Below are 21598 nucleotides of genomic sequence, written 5' to 3'. Positions count from 1 at the left end.
CAGTTGGGGAGGCTCCATGGTTGTTTGGTAGTTTGTTCCACTGGTCTATAACCAATTTGTAAAACTAAGAATTGGAAATGTGGTGACTATTTTAGTTGACAGGTATCTGCAGACTAAATCCTGATACTTTTATCTTTTCCAATAAATGGTGTGGGAGATCATTCAATGTTTTCGTAACCGCACCCTTTTTAAAATGATACGCCCCATCCACACCCGTGGATGGGCACCTGGATGGCAGGACTTTATCTGATGATGAAGCGTCTATGCACCACCCACCAGAAAGCTCCCGGGAGAACTGCGTATAATGAGAGTGAGGTAGATGTATCATGCATGGAGAGAACGTCATCCACCTACTGTATGTGGACCTGTTACTGTCTTGAAGTCACTGAAGCCATTGGTATTTGATTCAGTGTGTTTTTTTATTTCATCACTGGAGTAGTGTCACTTATGTATGTTACGTGCGTGTAGCAGAATATTTACCAGCTGCCGTCTTCATCTGTTCTCAGTGCTGCTCCGGTCCTGTTCTGCTCGCTGTGACCTGCCTGATCGCTCCAGTTTTTGCTGGAAGTCACTTCTCAATATAAGTCTATGAGACCCAGAATAAGGCCAGATTGAGGATCTCATAGACTTACATTGAGAGCTTGTGACCCTTAGCTTTGATTTCCGGTCAGTCAGGAGCTTCAGTAACAACATGGAAGAACGGGAATGGAGCGGCGCCGGAAAGTGATTAAGATGATGGCTGATAAGTATTTTACAATGGGCAGGAGACAGACATTAGTGATACCACAACGGAAGTGAAATTTAAAAAAATGCAGGAGTGGTGCTTTAATGTTTATAGCAAGCAAAAAGACCAAACACTGGTGCCCAGAAATAATGGGCTCTAAGCTTATGGGTGGTAGTATAAGAGCTGCACCCTGTCATGGTGTGACTGTATAATAATAGATGTCCCGGGTCCCTGGCTATCTCTGTCCCAGGATTACCCCTGAAGGTGGAGATGCCTGGGCCTCATTCCTTCCTATGCTCCTAAATATCGCTAGTCTATGGAGTGTATGGGCAAATACAAAACAAGACAGACAAGGCAAAAACAGAAGCACAATCACACAGGACTCGCTCAAGGAAATACACAGAGGAATATAACGTGTGCAGCCTGCGAGGCAACACAGTAATATGAAAATACCTAGGGGAAAGGAAAGGGTTAACCAAACACCGCTCGCAACAACTTTAGAAATAACCACTTATAACCAGGATGTGTCCGACTCTCCAGACAAGGATAGAGAAATTATTACTGGCCATACCTACCTGAAAGATGAGAAAAAGGTTAGATTATACTCACCTGGGAGGGTGGTCTGATCTGATGGGCGTCGCGGTCCGGTCAGGGGCCTCCTATCTTCTTATGATGACGTCCTCTTCTTGTTTTCATGCTGCGGCTCCGGCGCAGGTGTACTTTGTCTGCCCTGTTGAGGGCAGAGCAGCGTACTGCAGTGTGCAGGTGCCGGGCCTCTCTGACCTTTCCCGGTGCCTGCGTCATTATAAGAAAATGGGAGGCATTGGACCGGACCACGACGCCCATCGGACCAGACCGCAGCGGGACCGCCCCTGGGTGAGTATAATCTAACCTCTTTTTCTCATCTTTCAGGTTACATTCCAGAACGCTGTAGATAAGCCCCTGATGCTGGTGGGCTTAGCTCATCTTCGATTTTGGGGGTGACAGGTTCCCTTTACATAGGGGAAGAGCAGACACTGGTTCTCGCGCAGCATGGACTGCAGGCAATCAACAAGCTAAGTCCAGCAAAGATTTAACTCCTTCTAACCTGCCTAGGAGCGGCAGCTCTTGATGTCGACGTTTGAGTCCCTCTGCTCTCTATGGAGTGACAAGGAGTGTCTGTATCTGTGGACTCCACAGACCCTAACACCGCCATGACAGTTGGGAGATGTTTGCGAAAACCTCCTTGTATCACATCCATTTTAAGAAATTGGGACAAATAGCAAAGCTTTTTAAGACATTCTAGTATTAACTTTCACACAACTTGATGTCATTTGATAGGCAACCATCTCCCTGCTGTGTAACTTGCTGTTCACTGCTTGTTCTTGTCGGCTATAATCTGTCTCTAGCAGCAGAGACCCTGAGATGGATTATAGGAAGGGGATCTTTATCGCTCTGCTCCTGCTCTCCTGTCTGTCAAACTGTATACAGTGTATACAGGCATAACAGAGAGACCACCTTTCAAAGCACCCATACAACATAGGACGAATCTGCCAATATATGCCATTTCGGCGGCCAGCCTAATGTGTATGGGGACCATCGACAGATGATGGAGAGATAACCATCTGGTATGTCCAGTTTCAGAAATCCAATCCTTTGTTTTCCCACAGATAAGCTGCCATCAGAGATGTCTGAAAGTCAGAGTGTTGAGTGAGATTATTCAGAGCTATTTAAGGTGTATGGAAGGGTCTATAGTTCCAGACAGGCAAGCCATTGGACAGAGGCAAGAGCAATGCATGGAGAGAGGTGAGGGAGGAGACGTTCCAGCACCTATGGTGAAGGCAGAATGCTGATTAAGAGTAACCAGATGTAACAGCATGAGAATCTGGACAGTCCCGGTACATATTAGTCTGGTGTGTGCACTGAAAGCTGTTTAAGCTTGTAGTGGGGGATGAAGAAGCAAGGCCATTTTTTTTACATGTTCCTTTTGAAAAGACAGGTAGGTACACATAAAATCTCCTCTGATCTTCCATTATTCATAAATTTAATGGTCAACCTTGTAGACATCCTGAGACTGAGCAGTAGATGCCATGAGGTCCTGTTGGTCATACAGTATCCAGCCTGAGTTTACTCCTGTTCAGTCATCTTCTGGAGAACGGAATGTGCAGGACTTCTTTTGGGAGTGGACTGTCTGAGCGAGTTATTATTGCACAAGGAGGCCGACACCTTGGGTTACTTTGTATTCAAATTCACCAACTTAATTGATGCAATTTATTTGACATATATTACTGGGCTTGGAAGCCGTCACACCATGCAAAATATCAAGCTTATTGCCCAATTTGCTTATCACTGAGCAGCCATAGCTGAAGAAATCCATAAAGCCGGCACCGTGTGATAAGACTCATGTGTGAGCTATGCAGCCGATCATCACACCCTGAGATTTACGGCATTTTTAGTGTCTGTGCTGTATGGGAGTTGTATCTGGTTCACCTGAGACGGTAGGTGTGTAAAAGCAAAACTAAAAGCTCTGTGCTAATTCCCTAATGGAGTATTAGGCAGGTAATCTGGGTCCGCCTATTATAATCACTACTTAAGTGTTTTCTTCTATATACCAGTGTATGGTGCTGTCAAGTATGGAGTACTACACCTGCTGCGTTAGATTTATGGGTTCTCTCAATCCCGACCTGTATTTGTACGTTTAAAATGTCAAAAAAAGTCCTAAAATTATAAAATGTTTAATGTTTAAAATGATCATTTCAACAAATTTTCTACAAATCAATAGTATGAACAAATATATGAAACTATGTAATACATGTTATCAGAAATGTTTGTTTTTTCTCCCCCTATGAGCCACTTCTTGACCTCTCAGCAATATAGCTGAGTTGAGTATGTCCACTGGCAGACACAGACTGAAAAAGGCCATTGTGCAAGAGCAATATATGGGCCCTTTGCAGGCCAAGAGCTCCTAAAAATGCAAAATTGCACCTGCTTTGGAGGTAGAAATGGCCTTCTGGGCCTCTGTGCGGCTGCGCAGGTTGCACCAATGATATGCCCGATCCTGAGTATGTGCCAATGTACAGTAGACGGATGCTGGGGAGCGTGACCACAGAGGTATGAGACAGGTTACTATGTTAGCGCACAGAGGAACAGAAGCATTCGGTCAGAGTAGTAGAAGAGTGGGTGATCCGGTGCGGGAGCCGGGACCGGTAAGTAACACGAAGGCTCTAGAGATCCAGTCCTCTTCCTCTTTGAAGAGACTATTCACACTAATTGATTGGGTGAACGCTCTTACCACAAGGCTACGTTCACACCACCATATTTTGTGGTTTGAGTGCAGTCTGTGGCAAGACGTCACAGCACTTTGATCAACCGTGTAGTATCCTGTATTTACTGATAAATTGCAATTCTTAACATAGAGTACTTGATTTGTTCTTGTAAATGTTAATAACTACCAATGTGTTACAATGGAGGCACTACAGATGCCATAGTCCTGCCATATACATTTTTCTGAATGAAATTTGGATGATTTTTTTATGCGCTCTTGTGAATTTAGCCTTTCATTTTCCTTCCCTTCCTATTGTTTTGTGAGGTCGGGGACTTTTCTTGCTGTCATTCTATACTCTATTTAGTAGTTAGTGTTCCCCATAGAATACACTGGTTTTGTGAATAAACAATGTTGAGAATGGATGTGTGAAGATAGATTCACATCAACGCTGAATATATGGAGCGAGTTTCTTTTCTAAGGGTATGTGCACACGTAGTTGGAATCTCTGCGGATTTTTCCGCACCTGTTTTGAGAAATCCGCAGGTAAAAAGCACTGCATTTTACCTGCGGATTTACCACAGATTTTATGCGAGTTTTGTGCGGATTCCACCTGTGGTTTTACACCTGCGGATTCCTATTATCATACCTCCCAACCGTCCCGGATCCCGCGGGACTGTCCTGATTTTGACAGCCAGCCCCGGGATCCCGGGCGGGACACTAATGTCCCGCACTACGTGCCTGGGGCGGGGACAATGCAGGGGGCGGCACCTGAGTAGCTTAGGTTTGTGGCTGTTTTTTTTTTCTTATACATGCTGGGTCTCCTCCCGACCGATCCCCACCTCCCCCCCCCCGCCCCCTGTGTGTGCGGCGCTGCCACGCTGAGGCAGAGAGCCAGCAGCGATCAAGATGAGAGGTCAGCGATTCACCTCCCTCCTGTGTGTGCACGGAGCTCCGGCTTCTCCTGCTCTTATCTGCTATCCCGGCAGAGAAGGAGAGACGGGGGAGGTGCCGGGACAGTGCAGAGCTGTGAGCAGCCGGAGAAACTGAAGAGCTGCACATGGACAGATCAGCCGCCCCTGCACCACAGAGGAGATTGTGTGTGATGTGTGTGTGTGATGTGTGTGTGTGATGTGTGTGTGATGTGTGTGTGTGAGATGTGTGTGTGTGATGTGTGTGTGTGTCTGATGCTGCATGTGTGTGTCATTGTGTGTGTCTGATGCTGCATGTGTGTGTCATTGTGTGTGTGTGATGCTGCATTTGTGTGTGTGTCATGTGTGTATGAGGTATCTGGTGTGTGTGATGGCTGTGTGTGTGTGTGATGGCTGTGTGTGTGTGTGTGATGGCTGGGTGTGTGTGTGTGATGGCTGGGTGTGTGTGATGACTGGGTGTGTGTGTGTGATGGCTGGGTGTGTGTGTGTGATGGCTGCGTGTGTGTGATGGCTGCGTGTGTGTGTGATGGCTGCATGTGTGTGATGGCTGCGTGTGTGTGTGATGGCTGCGTGTGTGTGTGATGGCTGCGTGTGTGTGTGTGATGGCTGCATGTGTGTGTGATGGCTGCGTGTGTGTGTGATGGCTGCGTGTGTGTGTGATGGCTGCGTGTGTGTGATGGCTGCATGTGTGTGTGATGGCTGCGTGTGTGTGTGATGGCTGCGTGTGTGTGTGTGTGATGGCTGCGTGTGTGTGATGACTGCGTGTGTGTGTGTGATGACTGCGTGTGTGTGTGATGACTGCGTGTGTGTGTGATGGCTGTGTGTGTGTGTGTGATGGCGGCGTGTGTGTGTGTGATGACTGTGTGTGTGTGTGATGGCTGTGTGTGTGTGTGATGGCTGCGTGTGTGATGCATTTGTGTCAAAGCTGCATGTGTTTGTGAGCTGCGTTTGTGATGCTGCGTGTGTATGTGTGATACTGTGTGTGTGATGCTGCATGTGTGTGAGCTGCGTGCGTGTGTGAGCTGTGTGTGTGAGCGTGTGTGTGAGCTGCGTGCCTGTATGTCATTATACAGTATGGAGAACTGTGGCCATTATACAGTATGGAGCATCATGTGCGGTCATTATACAGTATGCAGCATCATGTGCAGCCAGCATACAGTATGGAGCATTATGTGCGGTCATTATACAGTATGGCGCATCATGTGCGGTCATTATACAGTATGGAGCATCATGTGCAGTCATTATACAGTATGGAGCATCATGTGCAGTCATACAGTATGCAGCATCATGTGCAGTCATTATACAGTATGAAGCATCATGTGCAGCCAGCATACAGTATGGAGCATTATGTGCGGTCATTATACAGTATGGAGCATTATGTGCGGTCATTATACAGTATGGAGCATCATGTGCGGTCATTATACAATATGGAGCATCATGTGCAGCCAGTATACAGTATGGAGCATCATGTGCGGTCATTATACAATATGGAGCATCATGTGCAGTCATTATACAGTATGGAGCATCATGTGCAGCCAGTATACAGTATGGAGCATCATGTGCGGTCATTATACAATATGGATCATCATGTGCGGTCATTATACAATATGGATCATCATGTGCGGTCATTATACAGTATGGAGCATCATGTGCGGTCATTATACAATATGGAGCATCATGTGCAGTCATTATACAGTATGGAGCATCATGTGCAGCCAGTATACAGTATGGAGCATCATGTGCGGTCATTATACAATATGGATCATCATGTGCGGTCATTATACAGTATGGAGCATCATGTGCGTTCATTATACAGTATGGAGCATCATGTGCGGCCATTATACAGTATGCATGCGGTCATTATACAGTATGGAGCATCATGTGCGGTCATTATACAGTATGGAGCATCATGTGTGGCCATTATACAGTATGGAGCATCATGTGCGTTCATTATACAGTATGGAGCATCATGTGCGGCCATTATACAGTATGCATGCGGTCATTATACAGTATGGAGCATCATGTGTGGCCATTATACAGTATGGAGCATCATGTGTGGCCATTATACAGTATGGAGCATCATGTGCGGTCATTATACAGTATGGAGCATCATGTGCGGTCATTATACAGTATGCATGCGGTCATTATACAGTATGGAGCGTCATGTGTGTTCATTATACAGTATAGAGCGTCATGTGTGGCCATTATACAGTATGGGGCATCATGTGTGGTCATTATACAGTATGGAGCACTGTGTGGCCATATTTTTTTGTTTATAACTATTGTATATGAAACAGTGTGATCGGCAGTGCTAAATGGGTGTGGTTGGGACGTGGATATGGGTGTGACTAATTATGAATGGGTGTGGTCAGAGGCGTGGCCTAAAATTTGCCGCGGCGCGCTTTGCGCGCCGCAAACTTTGTCCCTCTTTCCCATCTTCAAAAGTTGGGAGGTATGCTATTATGGAGCAGGTGTAATCCACTACGGAATCCACACAAAGAATGAACATGCTGTGGAATAAACAACACAGCGTTTCCACGCTTTTTTTTCCGCAGCACGTGCACTGCTGATTTTGTTTTCCATAGGTTTACATGGTACTGTAAATGCAGCACTCCAGAGTCCTGGTCGTTGCAGTACTGTGGCTCCGCCACTATGGGGAGCTATGGTGCGTCCGATGGCACTGAAGGAGTTCATCTGATCAGGTATCACAGACACCAATACATTTCACAGCCGGGCCTCCGGGGGGAGCTAAGGGTGCTATTCATTAGGCCACTCCCCACCATAGTGGGTAAACTGGGGGTCAGGCAGGAAGTTAGATCAGAAGCTGACTGGGTTGGAACCAGGCAACACCTTGTGGCAGAGGGTGTTGTAGGGGAAGATACAGTAGGGTCTCTGTCAGGGGTGGGATCCTGACAGAGGCTTGGCAACGAGAACGAACGTAACGGGACCGTGCCTGCTCCGGGTAGCGGCGGTGCCCAAGAAAGGATAAGAAGAGAGATAGATTGTGCTGAGTGAGAAACGGGATCACGCAAAGGAGAAATACCAGTAGGAGTCGTGCTGTAAGACCGAAGCAACATCCTACTGAGGCGCACTACCGGTGGCCGGAACGCCGAGGGAGTAGAATAACATTCAGCTTCAAGCAATACTCCAAACAGCGGCAGGACAGTCAGTCTCAGGCGGGCTGTCTAACTCAAATCACCTATGAAGTCTTGGGAGGCAATTGCGGGAGAGGGGCGTCTCTAGGGTCCCGGAAGAACTCCAGGCCTACCCGTCAAACGGGTGCCGTTCCTACCCGAACCTCAGGGAGGGACGGAAGATTAGCAGAACATCATCTAGTCGAGTTGTGAGGGAACATCAGAAACAGACACAACAGTTGTGGGGTACTTTCCGTAAGCACAGCAGGGAAGGACTACAACACATAGCGCTAGGGGGAAGGCACAGATTTCCTCCTGTGAAGAGAACTCTGGAAGTGCCATTGGACCGGCCGGACTTGCGCAGCCTGGTGAACCGTATTCTGGATTGAGGACTCAGAGATCTTCAGTAAAGAGGTAAAGAGACTGCAACCTGGTGTCCTCGTTATTTATCACGACTTGCACCCCACAACTGCACCGTTACAACACCTCTTATTTCACCGGACGTCCCCCACTGACAGACAGGGCCACGGACCGGGTCTAGCCACCGTGACAACCCCAGGACTGAGACCTAGAGGCCCGGCTCCGGGTACCCCTCGGCCCTGCGGCGGTGTGGGGGCGCTCCAAACTTGGCGTCACGAACAGGATGTACTTAAGCCTGAAGAATCAGGTCATGTGTGCCTTGGAACTGTGATTTATTGTGCTTGGACTGTACTTTATTGCAAGGGCTGTGCTACACCAATTGCTGCCAAAAGTTCCCGCCAAAACCGCCGCCATTACAGCGCTAAGAGGAGCGCAGGGAAGAAGAAGGGCGTGGAAGTGGGCGTAGACAAGCTGGAGAGCGCGAAAGACAATGGCCACCCAGTCTAAATATTCCTGCCCCTTGAGGACGTGTCCGTCAGCAGCCGAGATCCGCCTCCTGATTCTCAATGGTGGGCGGAGACAGAGAAAACGAAACCGCCCACGAAGGAGAGAGCGGGAAAAGGACCAGGAAGAAGAAGTCAGCGACATGGAGGACGCCATGGCCAGCCGCGCGGAGCCGGAGCGTGGGGTCGGAGCCGAGGACTCCCCCAGCTACCCGGAGAGGCACCGCAGCCAGACCTCCACAGTTGACGCTGAACTCCTGCAGACCGGGGCGGGCGAGCTGATCCACCAACCCCGGCGGATGCAGCTGAGCACTGAGGCCGGGTGGAAGAAGACCATCATCGGGAGCCTCGCCAGACGTCTGTCGGCAGCCTCGTCTGGTCCGGAGCAAGAAAGAAGTTCCAGTGCTCCGAAGCCAGAAAGCAAGGCCCTGCCGGAAAGCGAGGTGCTGCAAGCAGAGATGACAGCGTCGCAGCACAAGGCCCCGCAACCAGCGTTCCAGACCTCAGCGGAGACAGAGCAGACCGGCACCGGAGGGACCGCATCTGAAGCAGGTATGAAGGACGACCCTGCCCTGATGACTGACACCACTCCCGTGACTGCTGGTGCCACAGCTGCTGACTCCGTTCCAGTGACTGATCTTGCAGCATCCGCTGCCTCTGCTGCCGCAAATGCCCCTACTCAAGCTGCGCAGACCTCCATCGCTGTGCATGACGTAACCGTACATGAGAGACGGATTAACGGCGTTTGTCCAGCACTGGGTGCAACCCTGGACTTCACCCTTCCCGGGCCAAGAGGGGTTAAGTGCCAGGTGCAGCCCTGGAAGCCGTCTAACTAAGCCTCGGAAACCTGAAACTGTAAATAGTTAACTGTTTATTTCCTTGCTGTTTTGCTGCTAAAACCCGTCCTGGGTTAACTCTTAAAGGGATCCCTTTGTTTACCCGGGATCCCTATTGCTTTTTATTTTTGCTTTCACTTTCATTTTTGCTTTTTTGTTCCACAATGTTATAAAAACTGCTGAATCATGAACAGTGCATGATACAAACTGCTTGTAAATAGTTTGCACCTTATTAAAGGCGCTTCCTACTGGTTTTACTTAAAGAAGGACTCTTTGTGAAGATACCACACTGGAACCTTTGCTGAGTAAGGACTGGTAGCTTGAGAAGAAATGCTACCTCATAGAGACTTGGTCCCTTCTTAAAGGGGATGTTCAATTGTTGCACTTAAACGGTGATATTGCTTTAAGACGGGTAGCAATAATGTTTGATGAAAGAAAGTGATGATAATGTATACATGAGAAAGTTATATGTATCCAACCAGTTAATTGTGAAGAAATGATGATGATGTTTCTCGGAAGAAAAGGAATGATTGATAATGTTGATAGAAAGTGGGGATAGAAGGTAAACCCTGAGTCCTCCATAGTAAGTTGGTTATTGTAAAGAAAGAGTTAATAATGTGTTACAGAGGACAGAAAGTGAACCCGTAGGGGTTAGGTAGAGAGTCCTCCTAGGAGCCATACGTAGATGGCTCAGTGCTTCTAAAACTGAAAGTAATGTTATGATCTGTACTGTGTATAGAAGTTGAAAAGGCAGTAGGCCCTGGCTGAACGGGGCGGTCCTGTAATAGAAAGGAGAGGCAGTAGGTCTGGTGCCGATAGGACAGGCGGTCCTGCAGATTCAAAGAAGGAGAATGAAAAGTTGATATGCCTTATAATGTGATTATAGGAAGGTCTTTGGTGGACTTAGAGTGTGTGTCCTCTAAAGACAATGTTAATGTATACCAATGTTTGCACTCAGTAGAATACCCGGTTGGGTAACAGGAGTTATTTATAGCCTGTAATTTATAATGTTTTAATATTTAACCATGTTTTGTAACGTTCAAGTGTCCTCACCTCCCATAAAGGGAAGCTCTGTTCAAGTATACTTATTATTTGCACTCAACAAAAATTGTATGTCTTTTTGCTAAACTTGTATTGTTGTTTTCTTCCCAGTCCCGGAGTACTGTGTTTAACCAGGGGGGAGTGCAGCGCCCCAGAGTCCTGGTCATTGCAGTACTGTGGCTCCGCCACTATGGGGAGCTATGGTGCGTCCGATGGCACTGAAGGAGTTCATCTGATCAGGTATCACAGACACCAATACATTTCACAGCCGGGCCTCCGGGGGGAGCTAAGGGTGCTATTCATTAGGCCACTCCCCACCATAGTGGGTAAACTGGGGGTCAGGCAGGAAGTTAGATCAGAAGCTGACTGGGTTGGAACCAGGCAACACCTTGTGGCAGAGGGTGTTGTAGGGGAAGATACAGTAGGGTCTCTGTCAGGGGTGGGATCCTGACAGAGGCTTGGCAACGAGAACGAACGTAACGGGACCGTGCCTGCTCCGGGTAGCGGCGGTGCCCAAGAAAGGATAAGAAGAGAGATAGATTGTGCTGAGTGAGAAACGGGATCACGCAAAGGAGAAATACCAGTAGGAGTCGTGCTGTAAGACCGAAGCAACATCCTACTGAGGCGCACTACCGGTGGCCGGAACGCCGAGGGAGTAGAATAACATTCAGCTTCAAGCAATACTCCAAACAGCGGCAGGGCAGTCAGTCTCAGGCGGGCTGTCTAACTCAAATCACCTATGAAGTCTTGGGAGGCAATTGCGGGAGAGGGGCGTCTCTAGGGTCCCGGAAGAACTCCAGGCCTACCCGTCAAACGGGTGCCGTTCCTACCCGAACCTCAGGGAGGGACGGAAGATTAGCAGAACATCATCTAGTCGAGTTGTGAGGGAACATCAGAAACAGACACAACAGTTGTGGGGTACTTTCCGTAAGCACAGCAGGGAAGGACTACAACACATAGCGCTAGGGGGAAGGCACAGATTTCCTCCTGTGAAGAGAACTCTGGAAGTGCCATTGGACCGGCCGGACTTGCGCAGCCTGGTGAACCGTATTCTGGATTGAGGACTCAGAGATCTTCAGTAAAGAGGTAAAGAGACTGCAACCTGGTGTCCTCGTTATTTATCGCGACTTGCACCCCACAACTGCACCGTTACAACACCTCTTATTTCACCGGACGTCCCCCACTGACAGACAGGGCCACGGACCGGGTCTAGCCACCGTGACAACCCCAGGACTGAGACCTAGAGGCCCGGCTCCGGGTACCCCTCGGCCCTGCGGCGGTGTGGGGGCGCTCCATAAACTCACGGAAAACTGCTGCAAATCTGCAGCAAAATTTGCAACGTGTGCACATACCCTAAAAATCACATATTACAAATTATAAATGACAAATAATAGAAAATCTATATGTCCTAAAACGTTAACGTTATGCACAGCAGTGCTGCGTCACCACAGGGCAGGAATTGTCAGGATAGAGGCTTCTATATACATTCTGTGGGATACGGAAGTATTTAATATGGCGTATATACTCACATGGGGCTGATTCAAAGCAGATTTCTTCCATCTGGATTTTCTGATCCACAAATCTACTGAATTTTACAATAGCAGAATTGTGGATTAGACTTTAGAAAATTTGCAGCATACATTGACATCTGCAGCAGGTTTATAATCCAATGCATGTCAGTTTATGCTGCAATGCAAAGCATGAAATTAGCAGCTTGTAACAGCATTTCTGCACACAAGATCTGCGCAATTTGGTGCAGATTTCATATTGTAAATCTAAAAATAAAAACCAGATGATTTTTCAATAATTAAATGGCATTTTATTGCATGAAATAAGTATTTGATCCCATACCAACTAGCAAGAAGACCTGTTTTTCTTTAAGAAGCCTCCTACTCTGCACTCATTACCTGTATTAATTGCACCTGTTTGAACTCGTTACCTGTATAAAAGACACCTGTCCACACACTCAATCAATCACACTCCAACCTCTCCACCATGGCCAAGACCAAAGAGCTGTCTAAGAACACCAGGGACAAAATTGTAGATCTGCACAAGGCTGGGATGGGCTACAGGACAATAGACAAGCAGTTTGATGACAAGGCAACAACTGTTGGTACAATTATTAGAAAATGGAAGAAACACAAGATGACTGTCAATCCTCCTCGGGTCTTGGGCTCCATGCAAGATCTCACCTCGTGGGTAAGGATGATTGTGAGAAAAGTCAGGAATCAGCCCAGAACTACATGGGAGGACGTGGTCAATGACCTGAAGAGAGCACAGAGAACACAGACTCAAACATTACCGTTAGTAATACACTATGCTGTCATGGATTAAAATCCTGCAGGGTACGCAAGATCCCCCTGCTCACACCAGCACATGTCCAGGACTGTTTGAAGTTTACCAGTGACCATCTGGATGATCCAAAGGAGGCATGAGAGAAGGCCATGGGGTCACGAGACCAAAATAGAACATTTTGGTATCAACTCCACTTGCCATGTTTGGAACAAGAAAAAGGACGAGTACAGCCCCAAAACACCATTCCAACCATGAACCATGGTAGAGGAAACATCATACTTTAGGGGTGCTTTTGTTCAAAGGGAACAGGACAACTGCACCGTCTTGAAGGGAGGATAGATGGGATCATGTATCGCAAGATTTTGGCCAACAATCTCCTTCCCTCAGTAAGAGCATTGAAGATGGGTTGTGGTTGGGTGTTTCTGCATGACCATGACCTGAAACACACAGTCAGTGTCTCGGTAAGAACCATTTCAATGTCCTGGAGTGGCCTAGCCTGTCTCCAGACCTGAACCTAATAAAAAATCTTTGGAGGGAGCGGAAACTCAATGTTGCCCAGCGACAGCCCCGAAACCTGAAAGATCTGGAGATCTGTATGGAGGAGTGGTCCAAAATCCCTGCTGCAGTGTGAACAACCTTGGTTAAGAGCTACAGGAAACATCTGACCTCTGAAATTGCAAACAAAAGTTTCTGTACCAAATATTAAGTTCTGTTTTTCTATTATATCAATACTTATTTCATGCAATCAAATGCAAATTATGTAAAAATCATACAATGTGATTTTCTGGATTTTTTTTAGATTCTGACTCTCACAGTTGAAGTGTATCTACGATAAAAATTACAGACCTCCCCATTCTTTGTAGATGGGAAAACTTGCAAAATCGGGAGTGTGTCAAATACTTATTTTCCCCACTGTATATAAACGAATTAAGGCAAAAATTGTAGGTATTATCCATTGCATCTAGAGATAAGCAAATTACTTTGCAGAATCATGGTCCAGCGGCCACCTCAGTAGTCCATGGCCGTCAGAGAGGAGCCCTGCTGACTTCCTACTGGAATACCAGGAACCTCGTGTTATTAGTAGGTCCGGTGTGACATCATCGTTGTGGTTTGATACATTACATTGCACCTTGCCTACTAATTAGAAGAAGTGCTGGGGACGCCGGCAGGTAGGAGGAGGTTTTCTAGACTCACGTCTGGTAGCCCTGAACTACTGATGTAGCCGCTGAACCAGGGTCCTGCAAATTAATTTGTTCATATCTAATAGCAATTTATTATTTGCAAAATCAGATTTAGTGCACTTTGCTTTTGACTCTCTGTGGTGCAGCATGTAATCCAAGCATTATACTGAGCATTTGGTCATACATGTATACAGTGTCAGACTGGGGTGCCAAGGGCCCACCAGTTACCAACTCCAGGCCCCACTTTTCAGCTACATACAAATGTGACATTATCCTCAATCACAACTTTATATAACAATGACCTGGGCAGACTGCTAAATGATTGTGTGTACATAGAGATTCAAGTATATAGTACCAGGTACTGCTCATATAAGAGGCCGAGTCACACAGACAGGGACATGGGGAGAACATAACCTGCTAGCGCTTATATTGATATATAAACTGAAACTTTAAAGATTGTTTTGAACCCCATCTGTATAGTACTGCGACTATTCACCCCCTAATGGTTTCATGACAGGGATATCAAATAAAGGCATTGTGGCTGCCACGTCATGCCATTGGCTTTAAAGCACCACTCCAGTATTTTTTTCACCCCTGGCGCGGTAGCTTGAATCCATATTGCCTGCCCATAGTAATATACTTACCAGCTGCCATCTTCTGCTCTTCCCAGCGCCTCTTCAGTCCTGTTCCTCCATCTTGTGATCTCAGTAATTGAGTGACCGGAAGTCACAGACAACAGTCAGAAGCTCTCGATGTTAGTCTATGAGATCCTAGACTTACACTGAGTAGAGACTTCCGGCTAGCAAGCAAACATTGGTGGAGACGACCGATGAAGATGACGGTTGGTAAATATATTACTGGGGCTGGGAGCATGCCTTACTGATACCACTTTGGCGGTGAAATAAAAAAACACGCTGAAGTGCTGCTTTTAAGATGGAGGTCATAACTTTTTTGTTTAACATAAATGAGGATGATTTTTTACTGGATGATTTTACTTTGTAGTAGTTACACTATACACATTAGTGTCTTTTTAGATTAATTTCCATTTTAGAGAAATGCAGAAAGAAAAAAAATTTCGCATTTGGTATTGATACAATAATTGCATTTGTAACAATACCAAATTAGCGTTTACTGTTTTACATTTTACATGTTTTTTTTAACATCATTTTATTAATTAGTTTTATTTCTTTTTAATTCTTTAGGTACATTTTAAATTTTTGATTGTTAAGAAGCAGCAAATATGATAAGGAAGACTTAGGCTACATTCTTACCAGGGCTGTGGAGTCGGTAAGCCAAACCTCCGACTCCTCAATTTCCATGACATTGACTCCACCAAATTGAGCTCTGACTCCGACTCCACCAAAATGGGCTCCGACTCCACAGCCCTAACTCTTACATCCATATGATATTCTGAGCAGGTCATTAGTTTTGCAGGTCATTAAAGTCTACGGGGATCTGTGAAACACGGATGAAACTAGGAAGACATTGTACTTCAGAGTTACATTCGTTTTTCACTGATACGTTGGATGTGCGACCCTGTTTTTAACATAGTTTTTTAATCATTCCATTTACATTGTCTTGTGTACATTTTTTGTCACCTGATGTAATTTAATAAAATCATTACGTATTCACTATATATTTTGTATATGGAACTCATGGTCGGCTTTTTGTCCTTTCCCTCTTCTCAGTGTGTTTTCCGCCTGTCCATGTGTCATACCTATGTCCAGACTCTTGGTTGCAGGAATATTATTTCCATTATTTTTACTCATTAAATACCACATATTTACCCTGCATCAACAACATTCCCCTGTTCTTCTTTTCACAAGTAAACATTCTCCGTAGATTATCCCCATTTTCAGCGTTATTTTATTTTTCAGAATAGACTTTTTGTGGAATCACTGTCAAGAGAGATCTTAACAAATTACAAAAAATGGCAACATCGTCTGAATACTTGTGAGTTAGTACAAAAATTTAGAAAGCATGAAAATCACATTCTTCGAGCAGAATGACTAATCAAGTATATCCAAAATATCTATAAATATTTCCAGTACATGAGACGGCTTGATTGGTGATTGTATCATCGAAAACGTTTTACATTCAATGTGTTCTGATTTTTGCATCCTAAAAAAAAGGGGAAAATATTGCTTGCCGTTCTAATGCTACGTACATTGGATAACTAAGCAACAAAGGAAGCAACATAACGGTGTAGACAATATACTGTGCAAACAATCTACATTCTATGCAAATACCCTGACAATATAGAAATATATTATTGTGCTATGCTAATTCACGTCAGTGCCAAAACAATTTTTTAACACAAAACCTTCTTTATTGGTATGCACGCCATTTTTTTTTGCATTTAGTTTAATGTAACGAAGCACCACTACCCTGAAAATCATGTGAAATACTCTTAGGTGTGTGACATGGATGAGTTGAATGGAACAAATGAGTAACAATTGGATGATGTTGGCTCAGACGTAATAACGATGAGGAAGTACTGATGAGAAAACCCTGGTAAAATGGTTTACAGGCCTAAAAAGTTGGGTTTGCTTTAAAAATAGTATTTGAGCACAACTGGAAACCTCATAATTGCATCTAGATATCTTCTCTATCAGAGCACCCTCTGGTAATCAGCCGTGATCATCACCAATGTAAAGTATGGAAGCTGCACATTTCTCCTGCAGCAGCCACTGCTGGAGAGAGGTGGTATAACACAGTGCGGAGTCAACCGAATAGGCAGGTAAATTATACATGGTCATGTCGAGTCCTCCAGAGAAGGAGGCGCTGTTTGCAGCAACTCTTTGTCTGGTTAAGAAATGATGGTCACAAGTAAAAAAAAAAAAAGTTTCTACTAAATTCATATCCCCTAAATATGACAACCCATTTGAAGCATCGTTTTATTATGCCAGTCAAGAAGCCTGAGAAATATGGAATTGTTTGGCTGGATCTTCACAATAAAGAGATGTTGGTCATCAGTGTTCTTCTTTCACTAAGAACATTGAATTCTGAGTGCTAATGGGTTTGTTCAGGATTAGAAGGAAGTCAGTTATGTCAGGTATTGAAGCCATTTCTTATAAATCTGAACAAACCCTTACAAAATAGAACTAGAAGCCTTGACCTTGCTGATGATCCCTGGAGAACATCATCTCCACAGTGTAATAATTCTGTGAAATAAAGACCCATATCTCCCTTTTCGTTAACTCACAAGAGAAGTGATAAAGGTGCGGAAAAAGACACTGAAACTTTAAAGGGAATCTGTCAGTGTTGGGGATGCGATCCCTGCTCACTATGAAATTAGCAGTGACTAAAGCCGCGCCGGCCCACCCCTATGACTGAAAGCCTAAGGCTGCCAGGAGGAATCAAGTTAATTACCTGGCGGCAACTTCAGAATGCTATTATCCTGCAGATTGACCCCATATATGCAGGGTAATAGCATTTTTTACATGACAGGATCCCTTTATCCATTGGATTTTCAGTGGATATTGGAAAATATTTGTAATTTGCACCTGCTCACATTGAAGGTAGAGGTTTGCAAGTAGGAACCAAAAGGCTAAAACCGGTTTCACACATCCAACTTCCATGGTGTGAAGACAGACCGCTGATCTTAAAGGGAAGTTGTCAGCAGTTTTTTTTGCTATCTCACCTGAGGGCAGCATAATGTAGGAAAAGAGACCCTGATTCCAGTAATATGTCACTTAGATTACTGGGTGCAACGGTTCTGACAAAATCAGTGCTTTTAGATTTAGCATGAAGCAAAGCTGAGAAAGCTAACCCCGCCCACACCAGTCTCTCTGTTTAAAAAGACCATAGATAGTGAGCTGCTTATCACAAGAGGAGAGGGTGTTGCTGAGCTAGTCCGCAATGTTAATCTCTTAGTGATAAATCCTTCACAGTTAGTAAACAACAGCACATACTTTGACAAGTGATACATCCCTGAATTCTGTGTTTCAGCCTCTATCTTCTGCTATATTCAGATTATATAGCAAAAACCTGCTGACAGATTCCCTTTAACAACCTCATGAACATATATGAGACAGCTCGGGTCAGGAGACCCCGGCCAGTCCTTACATTGACGTCTAAACATGAAGGATGAAAGTCAGATATGTGAAACCAGCCTCAGTGCTCATTCACAAGTCACTTTTTCATGCACAAGTGATATCCATTTTTTTTTTTTCACGGATAGCATTTGTACCTATGAAAGTCTATGGGGCTGATTTTTTTTCACTCATATCGAGAGGTCCATGCAAAATCGCAGAGACATATCTAATATTGATCCGAGTGTCGGATCAAAATCGTCAAATCAAGTCTATGAAAAATATTGGACAGTACTTGGACGCCATCGGTTTTTCACTAACTGAAAGATGGGAAAAGGGGGAGAAACTGATGAATCTGTGACCAAAATCTGATGGAACTTGGTCTGTTTGTCTCGTATGTCAAAAAAACTGAGGTCTGAATGAGACCATATACTGGTTCAGATTGGAAAAAATGGCCTAAATTCTGTTTGAAGGCAAAATATATCGCTCTATGAGTCAACAATTGACATCATACCAGTGACTTATCCAGCTGACACACATGAGGAGTGCACCATTCCTGTGTATATATGCAAGTAATACAGTGTTTGTGATACTTCATTAATCACATCCAGGTTTTTGCAGCAGAAGTAATGACATTTCTCTGTTTGGTTCTTGCTCGATATTAAGAATGAATGTTACTACGATAACACTTTAAAATGAGTTAGAATTCCCAGTAGGTTTTGTCATGGGGACATAGATACAGTAGCTTTCAATTTAAACTTGTAACTTTTTTTTAAAAGGCAAAAAAAGAACCCTAATGTGAGATTCATGTGTACATTCACAAGAACAATGTTCCCTTTATTGACTGGCTTTATGAATGGGTAACTATGAAGATGAAAAATGACTTCCAAAGCACTATTTCAAGTAGAAGTAAAAAAAGAAAAATGTTAAAATAATGAGAAAAATAAATGAACTGTTGTGTTATGGAAAGAGTAATCCGAGTCAATAAAATAAGATTTACAGGCAGCAATTTCTGATATGGCAAAAAAAACAGAATGGCCAACGGTGGCACCGTAGTCCTGCAGTCCCATAGATATGATGCTAAATCACTGCAGAGGGAGTGAATTCGGTCCCCTCACATGTGCCGGATTGTCTGCTCTCAGTCCACTGGTGACATCAGACCCTTAGTAAGACCTCAACCAAGTTTGGTAAGCTGGAGATCTCCATTGATCTTAATAGTGTCAATAGAAGAAAGAAGTTCCACACGATGGTAAAAGTCAAAAAGCTGGTGTCCATCAACAAATAGCCTGAAACGTGGATGCTCGCAGAGGATTTCTACCTGCAAGTAAAAAAATACATGAGTTAACAAAACAAGGCGTAGAGCAAAGTGAACAACTTAAATGGAACATGACAGCTCCCCCATGGTCCAAAAAACGTCAGCATGTCTATATTCTTATGTTAATACCCCGCCTAACAAGCCCTTTGTACAATATAAGTGAGTGCAGTGTATGGCAAAAAATATATATATATATATAAATCCATTTGCAATGCGCTAATTGTGTCAGACTTGTTGAGGGGGGCGTCGATTTCTCCAGACTAGTCGAGAGGACGTTGGTTTCCCCAGACTAGTCGAGGGGGCGATGGTCTCCCCAGACTAGTTGAAAAGGCGTTGGCTTCCCCAGACGAGTCGAGGGGGCGTCGGTTAACCAGACTAGTCAAGGGGACGTTGGTTCCCCAGACTAGTCAAGTGGGTGTTGGTTCCCCAAACTAGTCGAGGGGGCGTTGGTTTCCCCAGACTAGTTGAGGGGGTGTTGGTGTCCCCAGACTAGTTGAAGGGGCGTTGGTTTCCCCAGACTAGTCGAAGGGGGCGTCGGTTTCCCCAGACTAGTCGACGGGGCATTGGTTTCTCCAGACTAGTTGAGGGGGCATCTGTTTCCTCAGACTAGTCGAGAGGGCATTGGTTTCCCCAGACTAGTCGAGGGGGCGTTGGTTTCCCCAGACTAGTCGAGGGGGCGTTGGTTTCTCCAGACTAGTCGAGGGGGCATCTGTTTCCTCAGACTAGTCGAGAGGGCATTGGTTTCCTCAGACTAGTCGAAGGGGGCGTCGGTTTCCCCAGACTAGTCGAGAGGGCATTGGTTTCCCCAGACTGGTCGAGGGACCAATGGTTTCCCCAGACTACTAAAGGGGGTGTTGTAGTCGTCCCACTAATGATCATGAGGGACAACTAGTCGGTGACCATGATAACATGATCTGCAAGAGGCAGAGTCACCGCTGGCTCTGTACAAGTCTTTTGTCATTTCATGCCAGTGCACAATGAAGCCATGTGAACGTTCCCCAGCTTCATAGATGCATAGTGCCTGTCCGAGGAGCTCGTAGTAAATGTCCCTGGACATTTGCAGTGCGACTGTGAAGCCAGGGAACATACACCTGGCTTCATTGCGCATTGACATGAAATGACGAAAGTATTATCGCATGCACAGATCTGGCAGGTTTCCATTAAAGTGAAAACTCAGTCCAAACAAACTTTCTGTTATGTCATTTATAGATGACTTAGTACCATGTCCCTGCTTCTATGAATTCATAGGATACGCAAGCACAGCCGAGCCCTGGATGAACCAGAGAACTGCCTTGGTTGGAAACCAGTGAGCACCAGATAGGGAACAGAATGGGAGTGGTGATAATGAGTATAAGGGCTGGTGCAGACAACCAAAAACATCAGATCACAATTGGACTAACGTTACTCAATGAGGCAGTGTATATGACAAATATACACTGCAGGTGTCGGATGATGGGTGTAAGAGTCCCAAAAGCCCCCATCTGCTGTCATCGTTCTGACTTTATCCCCTTTACCCCCAAGGGTGGTTTGCACGTTAATGACCGGGCCAATTTTTACAATTCTGACCACTGTCCCTTTATGAGGTTATAACTCTGGAACGCTTCAACGGATCCTGATGATTCTGACATTGTTTTCTCGTGACATATTGTACTTCATCATAGTGGTAAAATTTCTTTGATATTACCTGCGCTTATTTGTGAAAAAAAAAAACGGAAATTTGTTCGAAAATTTTGCAATTTGCCAACTTTTAATTTTTATACAATTAAATCACAGAGATATGTCACACAAAATACTTAATAAGTAACATTTCCCACATGTCTACTTTACATCAGCACAATTTTGGAACCAACATTTTTTTTCTGTTAGGGAGTTATAAGGGTTAAAATTTGACCAGCAATTTCTCATTTTTACAACACCATTTTTTTTTAGGGACCACATCTCATTTGAAGTCATTTTGAAGGGTCTATATGATGGAAAATACCCAAGTGTGACACCATTCTAG

At 45.0% G+C, this 21598-nt stretch overlaps 1 protein-coding gene across 1 annotated transcript in view; it reads right to left on the bottom strand.

Annotated features, from left to right (window-relative positions):
* Positions 1–16554: 16554 nt before the first annotated feature.
* LGALSL (galectin like) overlaps positions 16555–21598 on the bottom strand; it is a 41625-nt gene continuing 36581 nt past the window's right edge. The window contains exon 5 of the mRNA XM_077282516.1: positions 16555–19599. Coding sequence (XP_077138631.1) covers positions 19456–19599 — 144 coding nt within the window. The 3' untranslated portion in view covers positions 16555–19455. The remainder of the gene's footprint in view (positions 19600–21598) is intronic.

Source organism: Ranitomeya variabilis, chromosome 2 (assembly GCF_051348905.1).
Source record: "Ranitomeya variabilis isolate aRanVar5 chromosome 2, aRanVar5.hap1, whole genome shotgun sequence".
NCBI lineage: Eukaryota > Metazoa > Chordata > Amphibia > Anura > Dendrobatidae > Ranitomeya > Ranitomeya variabilis.
Note: the sequence above shows the minus strand (reverse complement) of the source record. Positions and strands in the feature narration are given on the sequence as shown.